This window comes from Polypterus senegalus, chromosome 5, assembly GCF_016835505.1.
Source record: "Polypterus senegalus isolate Bchr_013 chromosome 5, ASM1683550v1, whole genome shotgun sequence".
Taxonomy (NCBI): domain Eukaryota; kingdom Metazoa; phylum Chordata; class Cladistia; order Polypteriformes; family Polypteridae; genus Polypterus; species Polypterus senegalus.
In genome coordinates this window covers 182,915,635-182,942,139 of record NC_053158.1, presented here as the reverse complement: position 1 = coordinate 182,942,139, position 26,505 = coordinate 182,915,635, and the positions used below count along the sequence as shown (strand labels likewise).

At 40.0% G+C, this 26,505-nt stretch overlaps 1 protein-coding gene across 2 annotated transcripts in view; it reads left to right on the top strand.

Moving 5' to 3' along the window:
- The window catches only part of plcd1a (phospholipase C, delta 1a), a 156,455-nt gene that overhangs the window by 51,687 nt on the left and 78,263 nt on the right, over window positions 1-26,505 (top strand). For both annotated transcript variants that reach the window (XM_039753704.1, XM_039753703.1), the window contains exon 2: window positions 22,855-23,019. In XM_039753704.1, the coding sequence (XP_039609638.1) occupies window positions 22,855-23,019 (165 nt within the window). The remainder of the gene's footprint in view (window positions 1-22,854; window positions 23,020-26,505) is intronic.

Below are 26,505 nucleotides of genomic sequence, written 5' to 3'. Positions count from 1 at the left end.
GAAATCCAGATTTGCTGAACTTGTAACTTCTGCCACTGACAATGCTTCATAGTAGTCAGTGGAGCTGGGAATAAAGGAATTTCTTATAGAAACGTGTTAAGTAGCAACTGTTTTGGAACAAGGACATTTCTAGGACTTGTAAGTATCAGGGTCTTAACTCCCCCTTTTTGATTTCAGTGCACATTCTTAGACATATTGGAATTTTAAGAGCTGAGCTTGGTTTGCATGTGTTTTAATACAATGAGATATACTTTGATCCAGGGCTAGATAATATATAATATATAATGGGTAAAGTGATCAGGGGCTTGCTGTGATAGCTATATGACGGCCAAAAAGATGAGTGGCTAGTCTCAGTACACCAGACTGAAGTCCCCCACCAGGTAGGCTAGGTTCCCAATGGCTCAAGGTTAGGCTGGGATTACTGTTAAGATTTAATTATTAACAGTTTTTCCTCTTTATTTAGCCATAATAATTGTCTCAAAACTGTTTGTATGTATCTTGTCATGTCATTGTCTAATCAAGACCTGAGGTGCAGGGTGGCCGAAGCCTATCCTAGCTAGCTTAGGGCGCAATTTCAGGAATAAACCTTGGACTGGGCACCAGTCCCTTGCAGGGTAAAAACGCACACACACAAGCCACACACTAAGTACACAATTAGACCAATTTACTATCGTCAATTCACCTAACCTTCACATTTTTGGACAGTGGAAGGAAACCCATATAGACACGGGGAGAACATGCAAACTACACACAGGGAGGACCCGGGATACAAATCCTAAATTGCTTACTAGAATGCTACCATGCCATCCTTGTATGAATCAAACAGAATGTATTCTTTCTATTGCCTTGTTATAGATAGATCATTATCCCTAAAGGCACGATAGAACAATTATTGCCATATTTCTTTAATTAGAATAAGAGTAATGAAAACTGTGCCTTTTGTCAAACTATCTCTATAATGACTTGTTTCATTTTGATTGAGACCTTGGAGAATTTCTAGGAAAGGACTGGCCAAGTTCTTGTTTCTCAAATAGCAACAATTATGAAAGAAATTAGGATTTGGGGTTAAGGTTAGAATAATTAGGACATTTGCCTATTAAATTCACCATAATAACTATCTCAATACATAGCATAAAGCATAAAAAGGGAAGACGGTAAGTAACTCTTACCAAGTCAGTGCTAGGGATTGAACCAGCCACCTGGTGCACCTGGTGCTTTACAGTTCAAACTCCTAGAGACCAGGCCACTCACCCATGACCTGCTGTTAAAAGTGAGATGGCCCCTTTAAAAATTTGAACTTAAGGACAATGTTAAATATGATTATTTGAATCACCATTTGTTGGTACCTGAGTCTTGTGACCACAGGGAAATGCACTCCTCTTGTACTTCACCAATATGGAGACTTGGTTCAAGTATTCTGTCTGATACTTTTTATGTTTATTAGGAAACATGTTGACCCCGAAAGGTCTTTCATGTGGTACTTTTTACTTAATTTTAGTTAGCACACTGCTGATCCATCATTTCTAAATTGTGTTTGTCAAATATCCAAAGCCTGTTTGTGTTGTTCCCGTTTTTTTGCATGCTGTATCCTGTATTAACACATTCTGTTGTTACCATGTATGTCTTGAAAATAGTTTGTTTTGCACATCCTGAGGAGTTTATAATTTGTTGTTTGCTGTCAGCGCTTGCATTGTGTATGTTGTACTTGATGCTGAGCAAATGGTGCAGCTGTTATTCTTGTTCTGTGGTCTGTACTGTGGCTCAGTGGCTGTATGTTAAAATTAACTTTTCGCTCTGGTATGTGGAGACAATGTCCCGCCATCTCTTTGTTTCTTGATTGTCATGTAAACAGCTCCCACTGAATAGCCTGTGCATTGTACTTCTCTGTCAGTAGATGTCGGTGATGTTGTTTTCCTGTCAGCCATATCACACGGCTATGTGAAGGACCCAAAGCACAATTGCATAGCCAAGGCAGTCCTCGCGTCCCATTCATGGGTCATATTATGCATATCAGACCAAGATCAATGTTCAATGCCCAATTCTTTGCAAGTTCTTATGTGATAACGCAACAACTCATAGCATTTTATTTATGTAGACTAGGTTTGAAAAGTCATCATTATGAAGAACATCTGGTGGAGTGTAACTGGCATGCTAAGAAGTCACTCTGCTAGTCACTCTACTACAATGAAATAGACATAGCAGCGCTAGATAATGTCTGGAGAAAAGCGACTAGCCTAACTTCTGGACTAAGAGGTGTGAGTAGTGAGTAGAGATCGAATGACTTGAACATTTTTTAGTTTAAGCAAACGTAGATTAAGAGGGGACATAATTGAATTGTTTACTAATTCCTCTCATAATTTTAAAGTGGATTAAAGCAGTTATTTTTAAATAAGCCCTACAACAAGAACAAAGGGCACACGATTTGAAAAGTAATAAGGGCAGAATTTGCATAAACATTACAAGTTTGTCTTTGCACAAAGAACCACATGCATGTGGAATAAATTACCAAGTAGTGTGGTACAGAGTATGACTTTAGGGACACTTTCAGATCTCAATTTGATGACCCTAACCCTAATTTTGGACCTTCTGAGTAAAGAGGATTGACAAGCTTGTTGGGCTGAATGGCCTCTTCTTGTCACAATTGTTTAATGTTCTTGAGGTTTTGAATTGCAAACAGGACTTGTGACCAATGAATGAGAGAGAGAGGTGGGTCTTCAATTCAAAAAGGGGTGACCCCATTTGAAGAAGCTTCCTGTTCGTGGACGGCTTTCATTTTCCTGATTTATGTAATAATAATTTAGGAAAAAATAAACATACTTTGTGAGACTGGATGACTTGACATTTGGATCATGCAACACCAGTAGTGTGAAATTGTTTCATGGACGTTCTGTATTTTTGCCTTTTTTCCAGTGGACATTTGGTCCAGTTCTATGAGAAACTTTGCTATGTCCTTTGTTTCACAGAAACACAAGATTAAAAATCGTTCATCCACCACTTCAAGCTACATAGGGTAAGTAATATATTGGGTGAAGTGTTCCTTTAAACTTCCAACTTCTGTTTTATGTTCTGGGTTTTATTAGATTCTTGTTTGCAGATGACATTGTGATCTGTAATGAGAGTAGGGAGCAGGTTGAGGAGACCCTGAAGAGGTGGAGATATGCTCACAGAGGAGAGGAGTGAAGGTCAGTAGGAACAAGACAGAATACATATGTGTAAATGAGAGGGAGGTCAGTGGAATGGTGAGGATGCAGGGATGTAGAGTCGGTAAAGGTGGATGAGTTTAAATACCTGGGATCAACTGTACATAGTGACGGGGAGTGTGGAAGAGAGGTGAAAAAAGGTGGAGTAGGTGGAGAAGAGTTTTGGTTGATTTATTACAAACGGGTACCAGCAAGAGTGAAAGGGAAGGTCTACAAGGCAGTAGTGAGACCAGCTAAGTTATACGGGTTGGAGATGGTGGCACTGACCAAAAAGACAGGAGACCAAGCTGGAAGGTGGTAGAGCTGAAGATATAAAGATTTGCATTGGGTGTGACGAGGATGGACAGGATTAGGAATGAGTACCTAAGAAGGTCAGCTCAGGTTGGATGGTTTGGAGAAAAAGCCAGAGAGGCGAGATTGCATTATTTTGAACATGTGCAGAGGAGAGATGCTGGGTTTATTGGGAGAAGGACGTAAGGATGTTAGGGACAGAGCTGCCAGGCAAGATGAAAAGAGGAAGGTCTTAAGAGGAGGTATAGTGATGTGATGAGAGAAGACAATGCAGGTGGTAGGGAGGACAGGAAGATATGGAAACAGATGATCCGCTTTGGCTACCTCTAACAGGAGTAGCCGAAAGATGAAGAACAAGAGCTTTATTAGATTTTTGTCCTCCCTAGTTATGACGTCGGCTTGTTTTTCGACAAAGTTCTGCTTCCTGATTTGTAATTTCAATAAACAACTGCTGCCAGTACTGCAGTCAGTACTGTAGTTTCACTTTTCACCAGTATCCCAAAATGTGTGATTCACTATTTAACTAAAAGGAATGTTGCTGAATCATAACACATCAAGAGCCTAAAATAAATATTATCTCTGAATTTACGTGCTGGCAGGTTCCTTACAATACTCGGTCTCACTCATTCCACTCCAAGGTAGAGTTGCCAGTTAACCCCAAAATATGGTGTACAGTACTGGGGTAGTCACTGAGAGGTATGGGGAGAATTTACTAACTCCATATAGAAATAGGTAGTGGCAGAAGACAAATCCATTTTCTGGAGCTTTGAGGTAGTAGCAAGAATCACTTCTGCTCCTAGTATGAACTCAAGATTCTAAACAGTGTGTTATTTTTCAAGTCTAAAGTTATTTCATCACAAAGCATTTGCCACATGAAATTGCGTTCTAAAGTTGAGCATTTTCTATAAATTTATAAAAATATTTTGACCACACTGGCGGTTTACAATAGAGGCTGATGGTGGCATATGGGGCACCACTTGAAAAATAAAAAAGCCTAAAACCTGCCAAATAAACTCAAGACAATTGTCGAGTATTATCTGCATCTTGCAATTACACACACATTGTAAAATAGTTTATATATGTAAAATAGTTTTTAATAATTTATACAATAGTTTGATCGAAAACACCAACATTATGATATTCAGCTATTGTAAAAGAACAGCCGTGAATGGCACCTCAGCGTTTGACTTCTTCTGCAATACAATACAATACAATACAGTTTATTTTTGTATAGCCCAAAATCGCACAAGAAGTGCCGCAATGGGCTTTAACAGGCCCTGCCTCTTGACAGCCTCCCAGCCTTGACTCTCTGAGAAGACAAGGAAAAACTCCCAAAAAAAACCCTTGTAGGGAAAAATGGAAGAAACCTTGGGAAAGGCAGTTCAAAGAGAGACCCCTTTCCAGGTAGGTTGGGCGTGCAGTGGGTGTCAAAAGATGGGGGTCAATACAATACAATACAATACACAGAACAGAATAAATCCTTAATACAGCATAATAATAAAAATTTTAGAAGCACAGAGCAGAATTTTAACAGTAGATGATATTAACATAATAAGATTTGGATATTTTTAGAGTCCTGGAGACCTCATCCATCAAGCTGCCTCCCCATTTGGCCATGCCTCAGCTGAAACGTTGCTCGGCCAGCCAATCGGATGAATGAACCCCTTTTTCCCATGATTCCTGTGATCCTCCATCAGGGATGACTTTACCACAGGCAGGCAAACAACTTGGCAGGTGGGCTGTGGCACCAATTGCCACATTTGAGTACCGAGAACAGAAACAGAATAGGTGAGGGTTAGTAACAAATTACTGTATAACAATCATGTTACTTATGTTTTAGTGCTAACGACTGACAACAGAGATGTAGTCTGTACAGTAAATCAGCAGCTCTAGTCAGAATATGCTAAACTGAAGTAGAGATTTAAAAGCTGAGACCAAAGGGGCATCTCTTATGGAAGCAGGAAGATCATTCCACAGTTTAGGGGCCCTGTAACTAAAATCTCAACCTCCCACTGTTATTTTATTAATCCTTGGAATCATAAGCAGACCGGCATCTTGAGATCTTAATGTGCGCTCAGGTTTGTAAGTCATGATAAGTTCAGACAAGTAAGCCGGACCTTGGCCATTTAATGCTTTATATTTTAAAAGGAGGATTTTGAAATCAGCCCTAAACCTAACCAGGAGCCAGTGTAAGGATTTAAGAACTGGAGTTATGTGTTCATATTTTCTTGTTCTTGTAATAATTCTTGCAGCCGCATTTTGGATCAACTGGAGGCTGTATAAAGAACAGTTTGAACAGCCAGTGAACACCGCATTGCACATGAATTAATTTCTCAGAATCCTGTTTATTTAGAAAGCACCTTGATTTCCTAACATTTTTAAGATGGAAGAAACATGTTTTGGACAACTTCGTAATATGTGCTTTAAATGACATGCTAGAGTCAAAGATAACTCCTAGATTGTGGGCTGATTCAGTAAAATTAATTAGGGATTCCAACTGAGTTAAATGATGACAGAATAGTGCTGTGATCAGTGTCATTCCCTCCAACAATTAACATCTCTGTTTTATCTGTATTTAAAGACAAGTAGTTCTCATTCATCCATTCCTTTAATTCACTAACACAACTAATTAAAGACAACATCGGATAAACTTCACTTGATTTAAATGAAAGGTATAACTGGGTGTCATCTGCATACGAGTGAAAATTAACATTATGTTTCCTAATGAGAGATCTCAGTGGAAGCATGTAAAGTGAAAACAGTAAAGGTCCCAGTACTGAGCCCTGCGGGACACCATATTGATCTTCTGTGTATAATGATGGGCAAAATACTTTTTTGCCCCCCGAGCATAATTTCTTTTTGAAAGACCAAATCACAGTAAACGTCTTGTGGTTTTGTTTCAATTTACTTGTGTATTTATGTAAGAACTCACACAAGTGCATAGAAAACTGATCCTTACCACAAGAAAAATAGTACACGGAATACAGGATAAAAAATGATTATTTACAGATCCCTTTTGTTGTCACAAACATGCGTCTGAAACACAGAAGGCATGGTTTCTTATTAATGAAACTTTTGCTGCTTCATTGCTAAGCTTGTAGGCTTGTATTTTCTGGTGGTGCCCCATACCTTATAAGCCTGCATTGTAAAACACCAGTATAGGCAAGATATATATATTTTTTTAATTTATAGAAAATGCTTATGTTTAGAATACAACTCGACTGGCAAATGCATATATACTGTGTTTGGGAAGAAATAACTCTGAATTGAAAAATACCCAACTTATCCTTTAAGCTGTGACTTACAATAGAATTTTAACTCATCCAGGTCTGATTTCTACCAGTATAGCTTAAGCACACTGCAGCCTTGTATTGTAAATAAACAAGACGGTTTCACGGCCTTTTAATGCTTCGTTTTTTTTTTTGAGCCGACTTATTCATTTCAGTGTCATGATGGCCATAACACACACTGTGACCTGTCCAGACCTTTCACAGATAACCACAGCACAATAGGATGTACCAATACTATGAAGGATAATTCAATGAATGGTCATTTCTTTAAATTCATAAGAGACAGCAGGAGGATTAAACGGGGTGGCAGATGAGCTGCAGTACTACAGGACTCATTCTGAATTTCCTGGCTGCCAACAGAAGCTGTGGTGCCAAGGCAAACACACTTACTGGCTGTTTTGTGTCTATGCAGTTTGTGCACTCATTTGTTAATTCAACAGAAATGGCGTGTGCCACCTAAATCCTTGATTATTGACTGGTGACTGTGCAGGCAGTGCTATGTGATCAACAACAGCAGCAATGCCTATAAAACGTATTCCCCTTCTTGGAAGTTTTCACATTTTAGCGTTTTACAGCATTGAATCACATTGGATTTAACTTGGCTTGTCTTTTTCTGCAGAAAGACTCTTTAATGTTAAAGTAAAATCAAATCTCTACAAAGTGGTCTGAATTAGTTACAAATATAAAAAAAACAACAAAATAGTTCTCATAAGTATTCATCCCTTTATGTTAGTATTTAGTAGATGGATCTTTGTCAGTCATGACAGCCTTGAGTCTGTGTGCATAGTCTCTATCAGCTTTTCACATCTGGACATTGTATTTTCTTTCCCATTTCCCTTTTCAAAACTGCTCTAGGTCTGCCAGGCAGCATGGGGACAGCTTTTTTTTTCTAGTCCAGACACAAATTCTCCATTGGATTGAGATCTGGACCCTGACTCGGCCACTCCAGGCATTGACATTGTTGTTTTTGTGTAGCTTTGGTTTTGTGCTCAGGGTTTTTGTCTTGCTGGAAAACAAATCTTCTCCCAAAGTGTAGGTTTCTTATAGACAGCATCAAGTTTCCTTTCAGGATTTTCCCGTATTATACTGCATTGTTTTATCCACACAAGCCTGCCTGCTTCAGAGGAGTGTCCCCACATCACCCTGCTGCTGCTGCCATTCCCCTATAAAGCTTGTCAACAGTTGTGGTCTCCACAGTCTGTCCAGTCTCACCCACTGCAGCTTGTGACTCCTTCAGAATTCTCACAGGTCGCTTGTGTGTGTGTGTTTGTGGACAGATGTACAGCTGTGCCGTACTTTTTCCATTTCTTAGTGATTGATTTAACTGGACAAATGAGGATATTCAATGACATATCTTCATCCCCTGACTTGTGCTTATCAATTAGGTTTTGCTTGGAGTGTCTTAATTGCATAGATTAGACCATCATACTGATTCTCCAGCAAGTTGGACCTTCCACATTCAGGTGCATTTTATACAACAACCAACTGAACCTCCAGCCAGGTGATCTCCATTGAGCTAATTCTATGACTTCCAAAACCAGTTGGCGGCACCAGTAAAATGGTTTAGGTGTGATATATTGAAGTGGTTGAAAACTTGGGTGATCAATTAGTCAGTCAGTCATTATCCAACACAGGGTCACGCGGATCTGCTGGAGCCAATCCTATCCAACACAGGGCTCAAGGCAGGAGCAAATCCCCGGGTAGGGAGCCAGCCCACCGTAGGGATGTGTGATCAATTATTTTGTGTTTATATTTGTAACTAGCAAAATACCCGCGCTTCGCAGTGGAGAAGTAGTGTGTTAAAGAAGTAATGAAAAAGAAAAGGAAACATTTTAATAATAACGTAACATGATTGACATTGTCATGAGTGTTGCTGTCATATATATATATATATACAGTGGCTTGCTAAAGTATTCGGCCCCCTTGAACTCTTCCACATTTTGTCAGCCACAAACATGAATCAATTTCATTGGAATTCCACGTGAAAGACCAATACAAAGTGGTGTACACTTGAGAAGTGGAACGAAATTCATACATGATTCCAAACATTTTTTATAAATAAATAACTGAAAAGTGGGGTTTGCATAATTATTCAGCCCCCTGAGTCAATACTTTGTAGAACCACCTTTTGCTGCAATTACAGCTGCCAGTCTTTTAGGGTATGTCTCTACCAGTTTTGCACATCTAGAGACTGAAATCTTTGCCCATTCTTCTTTGCAAAACAGCTGCAGCTCAGTCAGATTAGATGGACAGCGTTTGTGAACAGCAGTTTTCAGATCTCGCCACAGATTCTCAATTGGATTTAGATCTGGACTTTGACTGGGCCATTCTAACACATGAATATGTTTTGTTTTAAACCATTCCATTGTTGCCCTGGCTTTATGTTTAGGGTCGTTGTCCTGCTGGAAGGTGAACCTCCGCCCCAGTCTCAAGTCTTTTGCAGACTCCAAGAGGTTTTCTTCCAAGATTGCCCTGTATTTGGCTCCATCCATGTTCCCATCAACTCTGACCAGCTTCCCTGTCCTTGCTGAAGAGAAACACCCCCAGAGCATGATGCTGCCACCACCATATTTGACAGTGGGAATGGTGTGTTCAGAGTGATGTGCAGTGTTAGTTTTCCGCCACACATAGCGTTTTTGCATTTTGGCCAAAAAGTTCCATTTTGGTCTCATCTGACCAGAGCACCTTCTTCCACATGTTTGCTGTGTCCCCCACATGGCTTGTGGCAAACTGCAAACGGGACTTCTTATGGTTTTCTGTTAACAATGGCTTTCTTCTTGCCACTCTTCCATAAAGGCCAACTTTGTGCAGTGCACGACTAATAGTTGTCCTATGGACAGATTCCCCCACCTGAGCTGTAGATCTCTGCAGCTCATCCAGAGTCACCATGGGCCTCTTGGCTGGATTTCTGATCAGCGCTCTCCTTGTTCGGCCTGTGAGTTTAAGTGGACGGCCTAGTCTTGGTAGGTTTACAGTTGTGCCATACTCCTTCCACTTCTGAATGATCACTTGAACAGTGCTCCGTGGGATGTTCAATGCTTTGGAAATCGTTTTGTAGCCTAAGCCTGCTTTAAATTTCTCAATAACTTTATCCCTGACCTGTCTGGTGTGTTCTTTGGACTTTATGGTGTTGTTGCTCCCAATATTCTCTTAGACAACCTCTGAGGCTGTCACAGAGCAGCTGTATTTGTACTGACATTAGATTACACACAGGTGCACTCTATTTAGTCATTAGCACTCATCAGGCAATATCTATGGGCAACTGACTGCACTCAGACCAAAGGGGGCTGAATAATTAGCACACCCCACTTTGCAGTTATTTATTTGTAAAAAATGTTTGGAATCATGTATGATTTTCGTTCCACTTCTCAAATGTACACCACTTTGTATTGGTCTTTCACGTGGAATTCCAATGAAATTGATTCATGTTTGTGGCTGTAATGTGACAAAATGTGGAAAAGTTCAAGGGGCGAATACTTTTGTATATATATTATGTGTGTGTGTGTGTATATATATATATATATATATCACACATACACACAAACATATATATACATATACACAAATGTATACAGTATATATACATATACATCCACATATATATACATATATACTCAGCAAAAAAAGAAACGTCCCTTTTTCAGGACTGTGTATTTCAACAATAATGTTTTAAAAATCCAAATGACTTTACAGATCTTCATTGTAAAGGGTTTAAACAATGTTCTTCATGCATGTTCAATTAACCATAATCAATTAATTAACATGCACCTGTGGAATGGTCGTTAAGACCTTAACAGCTTACAGAAAGTAGGCATTTAAGGTCACAGTTCTAAAACGCAGGACACTAAAGAGACTTGTCTACCAATTGTGAAAAACACCCAAAGAAAGATGCCCAGGGTCCCTGCTCATCTGCGTGAATGTGCATTAGGCATGCTGCAGGGAGGCATGAGGACTGCTGATGTGGCTAGGGCCATAAATTGCCATGTCCGCACTGTGAGACACCCAAGACAGCGCTACAGGGAGACAGGAAGGACAGCTGATCATCCTCGCAGTGGAAGACCACGTGTAACAACACCTGCACAGGATCGGTACATCCGAATATCACACCTGCGTGACAGGTACAGGATGGCCGCAACAACTGCCCGAGTCACACCAGGAACACACAATCCCTCCATCAGTGCTCAGACTGTCCGCAATAGGCTGAGAGAGGCTGGACTGAGGGCTTGTAGGCCTGCTGTAAGGCAGGTCCTTACCAGACATCACCAGCAACAACGCCGCCTTTGGGCACAAACCCACCTTCGCTGGACCAGACAGGAGTGGCAAAAAGTGCTCTTCACTGATGAGTCACGGTTTTGTCTCACCAGGGGTGATGGACGGATTCGTGTTTATTGTCGAAGGAATTGAGCACGTCTGGGACCTGTTGGATCGCAGGGTGAGGGCTAGGGCCATTCCCCCCAGAAATGTCCAGGAACTTGCAGGTGCCTTGGTGGAAGAGTGGGGTAACATCTCACAGCAAGAACTGACAAATCTGGTCCAGTCCATGAGGAGGAGATGCACTGCAGTACTTCAAGCAGCTGGTGGCCACACCAAATACTGACTGGTACTTTTGATTTTGAGCCTCCCTTCATTCAGGGACACATTGTGAAACCTTTTTTAGTTTATGTCTTATGGTGTTGACTCTTTTAGTGTGCATACAAATATTTACACATTAAGTTTACTGAAAGTAAAAACAGTTGAAAGTCAGAGGACATTTCTTTTTTTGCTGAGTATATATATGTGCACAAAACCACGCTTTTATCAAGGCTTCCATCGGGTAGTCTTTTGAAATGAAATTTTCCTCCAATCAGTCCTAGTAATGCGCTTTCTTCCGACTCTTATATTTTTGTAGCTCTGATGTGTGCATCAATGGAATCGGTGTACCAGGAAATCATGCATTGAGAGAAGTTCCCCTTTGCTTGGAATGCAAAGTGTGATTAAATGCGTTATTTTTTAACGTGTTATGGAGCACATGCATTGAAGCTTCTCAGCTGTGCTTGTGCTAAGAAAAGGAAACATTTTAAAAATAACGTAACATGATTGTCAATGTAACCTTTTTGTAAGTAGTGCCTGGAGGATTCAGTGTGGAGAAACTCTAGAGACAGCGTGTGTATTAACTTGTGGATTTTTCTGTGAGTATTTGGTGGCAGCGTGACAAAGTTGCTTCCGCAAGACCGCGTTAGCTGCAGAGCTCAGCTCAGAGCGAAATGAGGTGAATGGGAGGAGAGATGATGACGTGACTCCCCCACCCGCCTTAACTGTCAATCCCCCACAAACACAGTCTCGAATTTGCATAAGCACAGCCCTTCACCAGCAATTTTAACTTAGTTACAAAGTGATCAAAACTCTCGCTTATACCCCGCGCCCTCTCATTAAACTTGTATCCCGATAGCGTGGGCATGACAAACGCAGCGGCAGCCTGTCTATGAACTTAATTTAAACTTTAGGTTTACACCGTGCTTTGTTTCCAAAGTAGCAGCACTCATGAATATGCTTGTATGTGTCACTCGCTCGCTTCTTATTGTTTCGCTGTCTTCTCAATTATATAATGCATGTTTTCTTCAGCGCTTTTTGCAGCTCTTCCTTGTTTTCTATGTACTGCGTTGACAGTCAGTTCACGTGATTACGTGGGAGGCTCAACTCCATTACAGTATATGGAGAAAAATAGGTTCCAGTTATGCCCATTACGTGTAGAATTTCGAAATGAAACCTGCCCAACTTTTGTAAGTAAGCTGTAAGGAATGAGCCTGCCAAATTTCAGCCTTCCACCTACACGGGAAGTTGGAGAATTAGTGATGAGTGAGTGAGTGAGTGAGTGAGTGAGTCAGTCAGGGCTTTGCCTTTTATTAGTATAGATTAATTCAGAAGACTTTGCAGAGGTCTGTTTTCACTTTGACATTATAGTGTCTTTTTCTGTTGATCAGTTACAAAAAAGTTGTTTAACAATAAAACTTTAAAAAGTCCAAGGGGGTGAATACATTTTATAGACACTGTAATACTCCTTACAGTGAAAGTGTTAGTTGTCATCAGTTTATAAGCTTGCCCCTTGAAGTTTGGATCTCAATGAGTCAGCATCTTGCACTGAGTCTATGCACACTGTGTGCCCCCCCCAACCCCCAATTACATTTAAAAGTATTGTACAGCAGCCTGACATATGCAACCTTTCAAACATTAGTAAAAGTCTTTTCAGCAGGGTAGCTCATTTACAGCATATACTTACTTTATCTTCTTCAAGGTTGGCCATTAAAGTAAGAGGGGGGTGGGGTATCGCTGACGGCTTTCATGTAGAAAACCATAACTGCAACATCTGGAATGATGGTAAACTTCCTTCAAGATGAGCATGTGCCCAGAAAACAGTGAACACGTGCCAACATTCCAACATTTCAGCTCCCCTCCAGCAGAAAAATGAGCGTGCAGCGCGAGAGCCTGCTGTTTCTTCCATGGGCTTGACGGTGCGCTCTGATGATTACTGCTTCTAATTGTGCCTGCTCAGCAAAAGAAAGCATGCAGCAACAGGAAAAGTGGCAGCCGCTCACATACACCGATAAAACAGCAACAGGAGTTGAGGTGTGGGGAGCACAAAGTTGCTGTGTAATAAGGAATGCCTCGCTGCAGGCTTTATGTGTGTGGCAAATAATACTACAGATTATACTCTGTGAAGTGGAGACACAGAGAAAATATCAGAAATACAAATGCCTGTCAAATGCTTGCTGCCAGGTGTAGTACAAAGTGAAATAACTATATAGCTCCAGCATTTTTTTCAAAAGAAAACTGTGGTGAAAGGATGAAGAGAATAGTTTGGCGACTATACTTTATCCACTAGATCATGAGGCATGCATAGACACATTATAGTTGCTTGGCTATCCACTGCAGTGTGAGACCTTGCAGTTGGTAGGAAATCATCTGTCATATAACAAAAATCTTTGTCTCTGTCTTGGGACTCCTCCTTGTACTCCTTCATTATCATAATCATCATGTTTATTCAATTCCATAATTCACCTTCATTACACTACTTTCTACATTACTTTCGTTACAACATTCTTCCTTGACCTCCTTTTCAAAATCCATTTCTTCTTCTTCTTCATCATCATTTATCTCCTCATTAACTTTTTTGTTTTATCATCCTTCCTTTATTCTCTCTTCTCTTTAATCATTGTCTCTTCATCCTTTACCATCATTGTCATGATTATCATTATCATCATCTTTTGTTACATTCTCCATGTCACCATTCTGATATACGTTATTGTTCTGTGTTGTCTCCCTTATCTGTTTTTATTTTTTATATTCATTAAGGAGCTTTGCCCCCATCTTGCTCTGCTTGCCAACCCCCCCGGCCTACACTATGTGTCAGCCACTTCACGTCTTAGCTGCTCGCGTACATGGATTTCACATTCACCAAACAACAAATCTTTTAATTCTCATCGTTACGCCTCTTCATTGTGAAGAAATGCTACTTTTCTCTGATGGCAACCCAAATTAGACGATCTACAAGTCTCCGAGTTAAAGTTTAAATCGGGATATCTCTATCTTTTAACCCTAAAGCGCCTCTGCATGGGGGCTTGTTGTGCTTTGGACGTGCTCTGTCTCTGGGTATGTCAGAGGACTGGGACTGTGAAGTGGGTTTTAGCCTCACTTGGGGAGGCAAAAAGGGAGGGTGGTGGGTTAAGGGGGAAAGAGAAAGAGAGCAGGCTGGATCTATACCTAATCTATCATCTCAATCTTTATAATTATAACTATCAACGTAATAATAAGCTGCATGGCAACAACTCTTGGGGAAATAGGAAATTAAGACCTAAACTATTTCACTTCCAGTTAAGACTATAAAATGACATCAAAAACTCAGAATCAGTGTCTCCATGATGGGACAGTTAACTTCGTAAGCTGGAATGTTAAAGGCCTGAATCATGAATTAAAGAGAAAGAAAGTACTTTCTCACCTAACAGGTCTAAATGCTAAAATAGTATTTTTACAGGAAACCCACTTACTAAGTAAGGATCAGTTCCGCTGCAAAAGACTGGACTGGCCAATGTTCCATTCTAGTTTTACAAAGAAAACTAGAGGGGTGGGAATTCTCATACATAGAACAGTACCATTTGTAGCATCAGATGTAGTATTGGATCCTGAAGGGAGATATGTGATGGTCATGGGAGACTTATCTAACTGTAAAATGATTTTGATAAATGTTTATGCACCTAATGTTGATGATAAGGAATTTATACAAAATTTATTTGCATCCATTCCCAATCTGAACACTCATAAACTTATAATGGCTGGGGACTTTAATTGTGTTCTAAATCCACTTTTAGATAAGACTTCCTCCACAGGGGAACGCAACTAACACCGCAAAGATAATTACAAAGTTTATAACTGATCACAACTTATCAGATCCCTGGAGGTTTTTAAACCCAAATTCAAGAACATATTCTTTCTACTCACCAGTACATCATTGCTACTCAAGGATTGATTACTTCTTTATAGATAATAACTTCTTGCCTAAGATTAAATCTTGTAAATACGATGCTATTGTTATTTCAGACCATGCTCCTATGATCTTGGAGCTGAAATTACTAAGCCCCATACACTCACCCCGCAGATGGCCTCAACCGCTTCTATTAGCTGACGAGAATTGTACTGAATTTATATCCAAACAAATGAATTCTTTCTAGAGACAAATACATCCCCTGAGATCTCTGCAGGAATACTCTGGGAAACTCTTAAGGCCTTCTTAAGAGGACAGATTATCTCATATCTTTCCCACAGAAATAAATCCAGCGAAGAAAGTAGCAGAGATAAAAAGCGAAATTACTAAAATAGATGAAGAACATGCCAGACTACCAAGCGAGACTCTACATAAGAGGAGGCAGGCTCTACATTCAGAATTAAACCTCTTGACAACTAAAGAAACTGAACAACTAATTTACAAATCCAGACATCATTATTATGAACATGGAGAGAAAGCTAATAAGCTTTTAGCAACAAATTCACAAGCAAGATGTGCAACGCAATCTCGTAATCACTAACACTAACGGAGATAAAATCATCGAACACAAAAATATAATGTACACTTTAGAGACTACTATAAATCCCTATATACTACTGAGTTTAAAGAAGACAATATACAATCTAATGCATTTCTGGATACATTACAGATACCACAAATTGACGCTTTTAGTGTGGAGGAACTTGATAAACCTCCGTCATTATCAGAATTACTGGATGCTATAAAGTCACCCAAGGTGGAAAAGCAGCAGGCCCTGATGGCTACCCTGCAGAGTTTTACAAGAAATTCTCCGCTCAGCTAGCTCCCTCCTATTAGCAACATTTACAGAAGCCAGAGATAACCAATCTCTTCCACAAACCTTTCGCCAAGCACTAATCACTGTCTTTCCAAAACAAAATAAGGACTTATTACAATGTGCATCATACAGACCAATTTCACTTCTGAATAACGACGTTAAAATACTCTCTAAAATCATAGCTAGAAGGATGGAGAAAGTGCTCCCTCAGTAATATCACAAGACCAAACTGGATTTATTAGGGGCCGACACTTATCTTCAAATCTTCGACCCTGTTTAATGTAATATACTCACCAACTAAATCAAACACCCCAGAAATATTATTATCATTGGATGCAGAAAAGCATTCGACATGATTGAATGGAAATACCTTTTACTATTTTGGAGAAGTTTGGGTTTGGCCCAACATTTGTGCATGGATTAAATTACTGTATACTAACCCAGAAGCTTCAGTTTGCATCAATAACATTTGCTCAGACTACTTTAAACTAGAACGTGGCACAAGACAAGGATGCCCTTTGTCACCTGCTGTTTGCAATTGCCATTGAACCACTGGCAATACATTGTCGAAATACTGATCAGATAAAGGGGATTAGCAGAGAAGGACTGGAACAGAAAATCTCATTATATGCAGATGACATGGTACTGTATATATCGGACCCAGAAAATTCTGTGCCTGCAGTCTTAGCAGCACTCACAGAATTTCAAAAGCTCTCTGGTCTCAGAATTAATCTGAATAAAAGTGTACTCTTTCCAGTGAATTCTCAAGCATATAATATTAGATTAGACACCCTACCTTTTATCATTGCAGAACAGTTTAAATACCTCGGGGTAAACATCACAAGTAAACATAAAGCTCTTTATCAACAAAATTTCGTCGTCTGCATGGAAAAAATTAAACAAGACTTGCATAGATGGTCAACCCTTCATCTCACACTAGCTGGAAGAATTAACACTGTTAAGATGAATATTCTTCCTAAACTCCTTTTTTTATTTCAAAACATCCCAATATACATTAATAAATCATTCTTTAAGCAATTAGATTCAACAATAACCTCATTTATTTGGAACTCAAAACATCCACGCATCAAAAGAGCTACCCTACAAAGACAAAAGGCAGAAGGCGGCATGGCTCTACCTAACTTCCAGTTTTATTACTGGGCGGCAAATATACAGGCGATAAGAACCTGGACACAAATAGAAAACAATAAACTTGATTGCTATGTATGGATTGTAATAAAATTAATAATAAAAAAAAAAGTTTAAATCGGAATAATATATTCAATCTCTTTTCGCTGTTCTGTTATTTCACCGAGTAATAATTTCCGTTTGTTTGCACTAATGCGATCTTTACTACCATTTTTTTAAGACTTTTGAATTTTAGTACTTTCATGTTCTCCAACCTGGTCTGCATGTGTATCGCGCCAACGTTTTTGAATTCTTCATGACGGTCTACTTTGTCATCTACTCTTTGTCTTTTATTTCCGGCCCCGGGCGTGGTTAAATTTCTTGGCACAAAGTCTTGTCTCGTGAGACTTGAAAGTATCTCTCTGAAAAAGTCACGTTTCGTCCCAGGCTAAGAAGTCTCATCTTGTCCCAGAATTTTTTTTATTATAATAAATAGATTTATTTCCTCTTCCTTATCCTCTTATTTTTCTTTCTTTTCCTTCCCTTTTTCAATGTAACTATCATCACTACCTTTATTAAACTCCATACATCTTCATGTCCTTGCTTCTTCATTGTCCTCCTTTCTTCAATTCTTCTTTCTCTTCATCTCATTTATCTCCTCATCCTCCAATTCATTCTTTTTCTTCTTCTGTTATCACTCAGCTTTATCTCTTTTGATGTGTCTTCTTTTCACCATCATCACTCCATCTTAACGTCTGTTACTCACACTTTTATCTCCTCTCATTATCATACATGTTTCTCCTTCTTAATCTTCTCAATCTCCTAATCCCACTCTTCTTCTTTCTCCTCTTCTCCCTACTTCTTTATATTCATTCCTCACCTCCTTCATCTTCTCCTCCAAACAGCAGATTTTAAACCTAATGTGTAACATTCACCATGCCTGTCAGCTTTTCCTTTTCACATCTATAAAACTACCACAGGTTTAGGCAATCATTTAAGTTGCAGATTATACAAATAACATCTTCATCATTAACACAAAATGAACAAAGTGACCAATCAATGTGAATATTATGATTTCATGTTCTGTACTACCCACTCATCCAAGGCAGGGTTCTGGGGTTGGAGATTAAGTGCAAGACTAGAATGACCATCACTTTGGAATTGCAGTGTTCATTTTAATCCAAGTGAGAAGTCCCCTGTCTCCTTTGATTGTGAGCTCACTGAACTCAACATGTCATTTATTTCTTCTCTAAATGCAGTTCTTCTGTGGTCACCATTGATCTCAGTCATTGCCTTAAAGGCCACTAATATCACTCATCTCATTGTGTCTCTCAGCAGTTAAATGCTTTACTTTCTCCTATTTTCTACTAAGGCTATTAAATGCAATGGAAGTTTAACTTGCAAAGCTTAATACACCTTTCTTTCAATGAGCTCACCAGCAGACCAACCTTGACAATCCTGTTTCTTGTAGCCAGTTCAAAGGGACACACATGACAAACCTGCTTTACAGAGTCAGCTATTGTTAGAATGAATAAAAGCAGATCATTATCTTCAATGCGTGTGCTCAGTATTATTAATGTGTCATTAGAGGACATGTTCTCTTGGTCACCATCCTGGACGCTGGTTTTATTTGAGCAGGGTAAATAACAATAAAAGTATTTACTGTTTATAAAAAATTAATCTTAAATGAGACGTAGGAGATCACTGACGATTTATATTGAAGCATTGACATGACAGAATTATTCTCACAGCGTCACCGTGGTCAGTGCTGCTCCGTCCCAGCCCAAGGAGACTGTAGGAGAGTTCACACCCCAAAGACAAATACAAATGGTATAGATCTATATAAATAAAATATTAATATCCTGTGTATGCCTTTTAAATGTTTTGGCTTTATTTGATGGTACATGCTTCGCATACAGAGGTCTTCAATTTAACCCTTAGACCACCTTGTCAGTTTGTTCGCTGAAAAACAGATGAACCAATTTCTGCTAAATTTTGTACGTACATGGGTTTTTATTCTTAAAATGCAGGTTATATTGCATTTAAAAAATGCCATCTTAAAGTGGGGTTGTAATGGTTGGACAACCAAAAAGTTATTTGTTACTGCAAATTTTTGGAATTTTGCATTTACAGTACAATAAAGCTAAACTAACATAAAGTCAAGGCCCGTGAAGGCTACATGGTGGTTCAAAAGTTTCATTGGGAAGGCTGATTGTAATGGTGGAGGCATTACTCCAAATCGAGTGCAGAACTAAAACTGGTTTTCACGTCAAAACAGTTCAACCATTGGTACTCAGTTTGGCATATTGTTTGGTCAGAATCTACTTTCTTACAGTGGTGACTGAGCGAAAACAACTGTGGGTGGGGGGATTTGGGGAATGGGGGATTGTGATATAACGCAGGACCAACCCAGAACCAGCAATGTCTAATTTCATGTAATTTTGTAATGTTTCAAGAATTTTACTGGGGAGTCGTAATGGGATGGCCAATGATACAAAACAACAATCAATTACTCCAAAATAATTAAGTGAATGTTCACAACATTTTTCATGCATATTACTTTTAAGTTTATGGGGTTTTAGAAATTCCATCATGAATCTGGATTCAATAGCTGGAACAACAAAAACAGGAATTTTGCCAAACTTACATGTCATATCAGAGATTCAATTTTTCAACAAGCTATCCACTTTATTAATGTGGAATTAAACCTCTGGAACACTAAACCAGGAAGTTTAAAGAAGTGGCAACCCAGCAAGGAGTTTCTACATTTATACAATCTAATCATACACAAAATGAACAAATTTCCAGCGTAAGACAGCAGAGAGGTAGTGAAGGAAATGGACAGGACCAACCAGCAATGACAAAAAAGTCGACATTTAAGAAACAAATACCATATATATATATATTTGCTTTTTTGCCTTAGTTAATTATACTGATACAGTATACCTGAACAACAGTGGGTACTCTGGGTAGTGGTATATAATCTACTATATAATAAAACACTAGTCTGTGTGTTCAATTCCTTGGAGCAATCTGATTTGTCAGTTTAGCTTGGGTATGATTGGTGAGGTGGCTATGTTGACACATCCAAAGAGGAAGTGCGAGTATGAGACACACGAGGACAATCACTGAGAGAGTCGCCTTCAAAGATACAAAGTGTAAAATTGGACAGGAGATGAGGAAGGCGCCTCAAAAATAAAGACCGAGTCTGAGGGAGCCAGCTTTACAGGGACGTGCTCGAGAAAAGGAATGCCGGTTAATAGACGTTCACACATGCAGATATGGAGGAAAGGCAGAGAAGGAACACGTAGAATTGTGATAGAAGATGTTTTTAAATTATATTACCTGTCTTGAAGGTACACATAGGGCAACATATAACAGGTATTTTTACATTTTTATATTATCTGTCTTTAACAGGTACCATGGCTAGTTGTTTATATACTTAATATTGTTGCATGCTAAGTATTTCCCCTTGGGATTAATAAAGTATCTATCTATCTATAATACTTTTGTTTTAATATAATATTTTTGTTGTCACTCTCTGCCGAGACATACAAGTATTGATTTCATTATACTGTATGCACGTGACAGTAAACCTGACTTGACATGCCTGCTAGGTTAGTTTCCCTGAGAGTGAGTGTATCCCGTTTCTTCCACAATTCCACAGCTGTGTGCAGTATGGTGATTTGACATTTGACATGACTGACCCCCCATATTAGTGAGTATGGGTGTGTGTGTGCATGAGTGAATTTGACAAATACAGTAGACAGTGTGGAACGGGACCCTGACACAGACGGACGGACAACGGTTTCGCACCCAACACACTCATTTTATTTACAGTAATATTTACAGTTTTGTCAGTGCACAACCCAGTGCCTCCAGCACCGATCCCCCAGAGTCCAGGCCTCACAGTCACCGATGCCTTCTCTCTCCAGCTTCGTCCTCTTCCACCCGACTCTCGCTACTGAATGAAGGGAGGCGGCCCCTTAAATACCAGCCCGGATGGGCTCCAGCTGCATCCCGGCAATCCCCCGCGGACACACCCTCGTGTGGCAGAAGTGCCGGCTGCGCACCCGGAAGCCCTCCAGGTGTCCCCAGTCTTCTTCCCCCCAGCACTTCCTGGTGTAGCAGAAGTGCTGAGGTCCAGGGTTCTTCAGGCACCGGGGTGCCTGCTGGTAGGGGCCCGTTGGTGTAGCAGAAGTGCTGAGGTCCAGGGTTCTTCAGGCACCGGGGTGTCGCCTGGCGGTGGCCACGGGCCCCTACAGGGTTGGGCTTCCAAGCCCTCTACCCGTGGACCCCAACACAACCAGGGCGGTCGCCCCCTCGTGGTCTGGAGGAGGCACACGCCCTCCTCCGGTCCTCCTGGGCATCCCGGCTGGGCTCCACCCCCAGCCGCATGCCACAACAGGTAGAGAGCACATCATGTTAAAGAAAATAAAGTGGCGTATACTAATACTAATGTTCATCATGACTTCCAAGAGAAGTTGAAAGTTGTGGACATGTATGTAAGAATTTTGGTGTACTCTCTACTATTACAGGGGTACCACTAAAGCAAAGCCCCTTCCAGGATTGGTTCCATCCTTGAGCCCAGTGGTTGTGGAATAAGTTGCAGGTTTTGTGACTCAGTATGGGAATAAGTGTTTTGGCAAAATAGCTGAACTGAGTGAAGAAGTGGTGGTTCACATGTGTGTGAAAAGAATGCATTAACTTCTGTGACAAGACCAGGATTCAAACCAAGTCTCCCGGAGCATAGCATATTAATAGAATAGCTGCCAAGACAGTCTCAGTCCTGTCCTTTTGGGGCTGTTTTTGTTTTAACCCTGAGCACTTGTTACAATGAGCATGACTAAAGTCATGTGTGTTACTCTCAAGCACCAAAAAGGAAAATGTTAAAAGATTTGGCAAAAGGAATATGTTAAGAGAACTTTCAATAGACAGACTAAGGCGCACTCCTCCAATGGTTTGGGCAAGGGGAGACTCAGGTATGAAGTACAACCTAATGTAGCTCAGCAGATGCCTCTTTTATCCCAGTTTGATTCCCGTTGTGTGGGGGGATTTTTCAGGGTTTCTGATTGGCTCTCACAGCATAAAAATATTCAAAATTGGCCCATCATGTCCTATCCGGGGCTGCTTCCTATCTTCTGCTTATTTTGGCTGAGCCAAGCTTCTGCTCAAAATGTCTATGCAGAAGAAAATGAATGACAAGTTGAAGTCAGGTTTGTGCTTCTGAATCATGCCTTACTGCTTGCAGTGCTACTTGAGCTTATGGTGTGGCATGATAGAAATTCAAGATCATCCATTTGTCTCCAAGCTTACACTTCCATACGAGGAGCAGAATACAAATACTAAAACAGAGCTGAGTGTGAAGGGTAGTAGTGCCTAGGCGGGCCACCAAGCAGGTCACATGACCCACTTTGCAGTCTTTTTTGACATTCCCGTCTTTAAAAATGTACAGCAAACTAAGTCTTGAGAGTGATTTTTATGAGCTTCAGCTACCCTGATAGTTGTGAGTAGGCACTGAGATGGCACTGCATGAAAGCTTCTGCTGTAAAAAGGCCAGCATTTGTTGAGTCTGCTTGTGACACTGATGCCTTTTGTGTTTGTGTTTTGTAGGGTTGCAGGATGATGAACACCTTCAGTTTCTCTTGAAGGGCAGCAATCTGGATAAAGTAAAGTCAAACTCCTGGAGGAAGCCTCGCTTCTTTAAGTTACAAGATGACTGTAGTACTATATGGCACGAATCCAGAAAGCTGCGCAAGGTTCCCAGCAGGCAGACATGTGAGTACCACAACCTCTGAACTACTGTTTATACTCACCCAAAGTAGAGATGTGTTTTTCTCCTTAATCTTTGAACTTGCTGTCCAGTTTTGTTCATTGGTGTTTATATTTAAAAATGGCATGTACCTTTCCAAGGTTGGTTACTACCTTGCAATTCAATGCTGCAGGTTTGATTCTAGTTGTTGTCACCCCTCAGAGGCTTTAAATGAGTTTAATAATGAATGCATAGCTACACTATATCTATATTTATATTGTGCAGTAAGGCATCACAACAAATTGGATAAATAATAGGAAGACTATTAATAGAATTAAGCACAGAAAGGTAGGTATAATAGAAGTAATGAACACAATGCAAAAAAGAGGAAACGAAAGAAAGTGGTCTTCTGGGACTTCCTACAGTATAGTACTATCCTCTCAAGAATGTAATGAACCTCTGTCTTTCCCACCTCCCATTTGCCTTCTTCCACAGTCAATGGACCTTCTCTTCCTCCTCACAAGATGAGCTTGTGCCCTTGCCTTCACTCATCTCCTGACTCTTAAGCTTGTTTGACTGAGCAGGCAGAGGCCATTGTAAGTTTAGACATAGGAATATTTGTGAAGCTACTCCATCCTGAAAGGAAGCACTTCAGTGTCATCCCCAATTAGGGGATATTCATGCCAAAATTATATATCTCTCTATTATATAAAAAAATCTTGGGACGAGACCTTTTACAGAAAGACGAGATGAGACTTTTTAAGAGAGATAATTTCATGTCCCGTTAGACAACACTTTGTGCCAAGGGATGAATTGAAAACCTGACAGGTCCAAGCGGGGGCTGAAGTAAAAGACAAAACAGTAGAATAAGAAAAGACGAGGACAAAGTAGAATGTCGTAAACAGGTTCAAAAACGTTGGCGCGATACGCATGCAGAGCAGGTTAGAGATTATGAAAGTACAAAAATTCGAAAGTCTCAAAAAACTGATAGTAAAGAGCGCATTAGTGCTAAGAAACGGAAATTATTATTCGGTGAAATAACGGAACAGCATAAAAAAGGGATCGAATATATGGGCATAGGTGATATGACAGAAGTACAGTATGTAGATAATGGTCGGCTTTAAACTTTAAGTTAGAGACTTGTAGATCGTCTAATTTGTATTGCCATCAGGGAAATGTAGTGTTTCTTCTCAATGAAGAGGCGTATCTCTGAGAAATAAAAGATTTGTTATTTGGTGAAAGTGAAATCCATAAACACTACAGGAAAAATATCCGAATCTACAATAATCGGTTCGCGTTCACATCATACAATGCTGAAAACGTAGATTTACACGATTCAGGACCATACATTATGAGAATCAGTGGTCCCGCAACAATTAAAGCTACTACAAGTTTAATTTCAAAGAAACCACAATTCGGTCAGATTATATTTATGATTACGGAGAAGTGATGCAACATAGAATCGAAAGATTTAAACAATCAGATGTATTAGAAATTCTACAGCCAATAATGGATATAAGTCCATACGTCCAAAAGTATCTTACTTCACACGAAATTTATCTGAAAAACACGGATAAAGAAGTTTTCTTGGATTTCTATATGAATTCCAAAAGATCATGCTCTCATTATAAACCAACATGTGACGGATTGTCAGTGATAATAGTTTCGAAAGACGGAGATATAAAAGAGAGAGTTGATATTCGTGTTTATCCAAAAGCACAGCATGATTTGTCTCAAGCAGCAGATCCAGGAAATGACTAGTGCATAGGGACCGCACTGGGGTTGGCGAGCAAAGCGAGCAGGGGGCAGAGCCCACTAGTATATATATATGAGCAAAAACATTATGAGCACTCCCAATATGAAGTGAATGATGTTGACTGTTGACTAATTACAATGGTGCATGTCAAACTGAGGGATATATTAGACAATAAGCTGACAGGTACTCATAGTCAATGTGTTGAATACAGATGATATGGGCAGGTCTGAAGACCTGTATGACTTGGATAAGGGCAAAATCATTATGCCCAGACGACTGGGTCAGAGCATTTTTGGAATGGCAAGAATTTTTGGTGCTTACGGCCAGCCATGGTGAGTATTTGCGAAAAGTGGCCAGAATAGGGGAAAAAGACACAAACTGCTCACAATGCCGGGTGGCCAAGACTCATATGCGGCACAAATTGCAGGTCTGTATCTTAATGATGGTTATGGAAGTAATGCATCACCACACATAGTGCATCAGACCCTACTGTGTATGGGACTGCAGAGCCTCAGGTCAGTCAGAGGGCCCATGCTAACACCTGTCCTCCACTGAAAGCACCTGCAATGAACATTTAAGCATCAGAACTGGACCTTCGGTAAGTGGAAGATGGTTGCCTGGTCCAATCCCATTTTCTGTTGCATCACATGAAAGGCCATGTACATATACATTCTTTACCTGGGGTAGAGATGGGACCAGGATGCACTGTGGTATGAAGACAGGCTGGTTGAGGGTGTTCTAGGAAACACACTGGAGCCAAACATTCATGTGGAGATTAATTTGGTGTCTAACACCTACCTAAATATGATTGCAGACCAGGTACACCCGTCCTGGCAACTATATTCCATAATGGAAGTGGCATTTTTCAGAAGGATACTTCAAAAACACTGCATAAATTACTCTGAACATGTTGAAGTCAAGGTGTTCATTAGCCTTAAGATTCTCCAGATTTAAGTCCTTTTGAGAATCTGACAAATTTTTTGGAAAAGTCTAATCTGTGGCAGCTCCACTTTTCAATTTACAAGAATTAGAGGACTTGCTTCTAATGCCCTGGTGATAGATACCATAGGACATGTTCAGAGGTCTTATAATGTCCATAAAATGTGAACAACATCTCTTTGAAAAATTAGATGATTATCATCATTTTTCGAGCTGCAGAGGTTTAAAGCACATTTTTCTCAACATGATAAGCTCCCACTTCCAACATGGAGACCTTAGTTTCATGGCAAACCTCTTGGTGTGAAACCCTGAGTGACTCATGTGTAGTCTTGTTTCCTGAAACGGTTGTCATGATGTTACAACATGTGCGCAAAGCCTTCAGGATGTTACAACTTGTGCACAAAGCTTATGGCTTTGACACCACTGCCCAACAACACTCAACATATGACCTTAGAAGTTACAAACAAAACAAAACAATATTTCAAAATTACCTTGTGTTTGTATGGTGGCACCATGGCACCATTCCAAAACCTGTCAGAAGCAGGTGCATTGTGGGCTATGCTGATTTTCATAAGAATGCAGGCACTTACAGGCCTTTTCAGTTCTACACTGAACTTTACAGTATGGCTAATGGGTGAGAGCTTGAGTCCCAGGAGGAAACTACTCTGTGAATATTGCGCAGTGGGTACACACTTTGAAAAAGTCAAATTGTCTAAGGAAAAACGGACCTTCATATACTTTGTAGAGATGAATGAAGAAAGACCATCATGTTGAGAGGCATCCACAGACCATGTTATAGTTTGCAGGAAATCCTGTT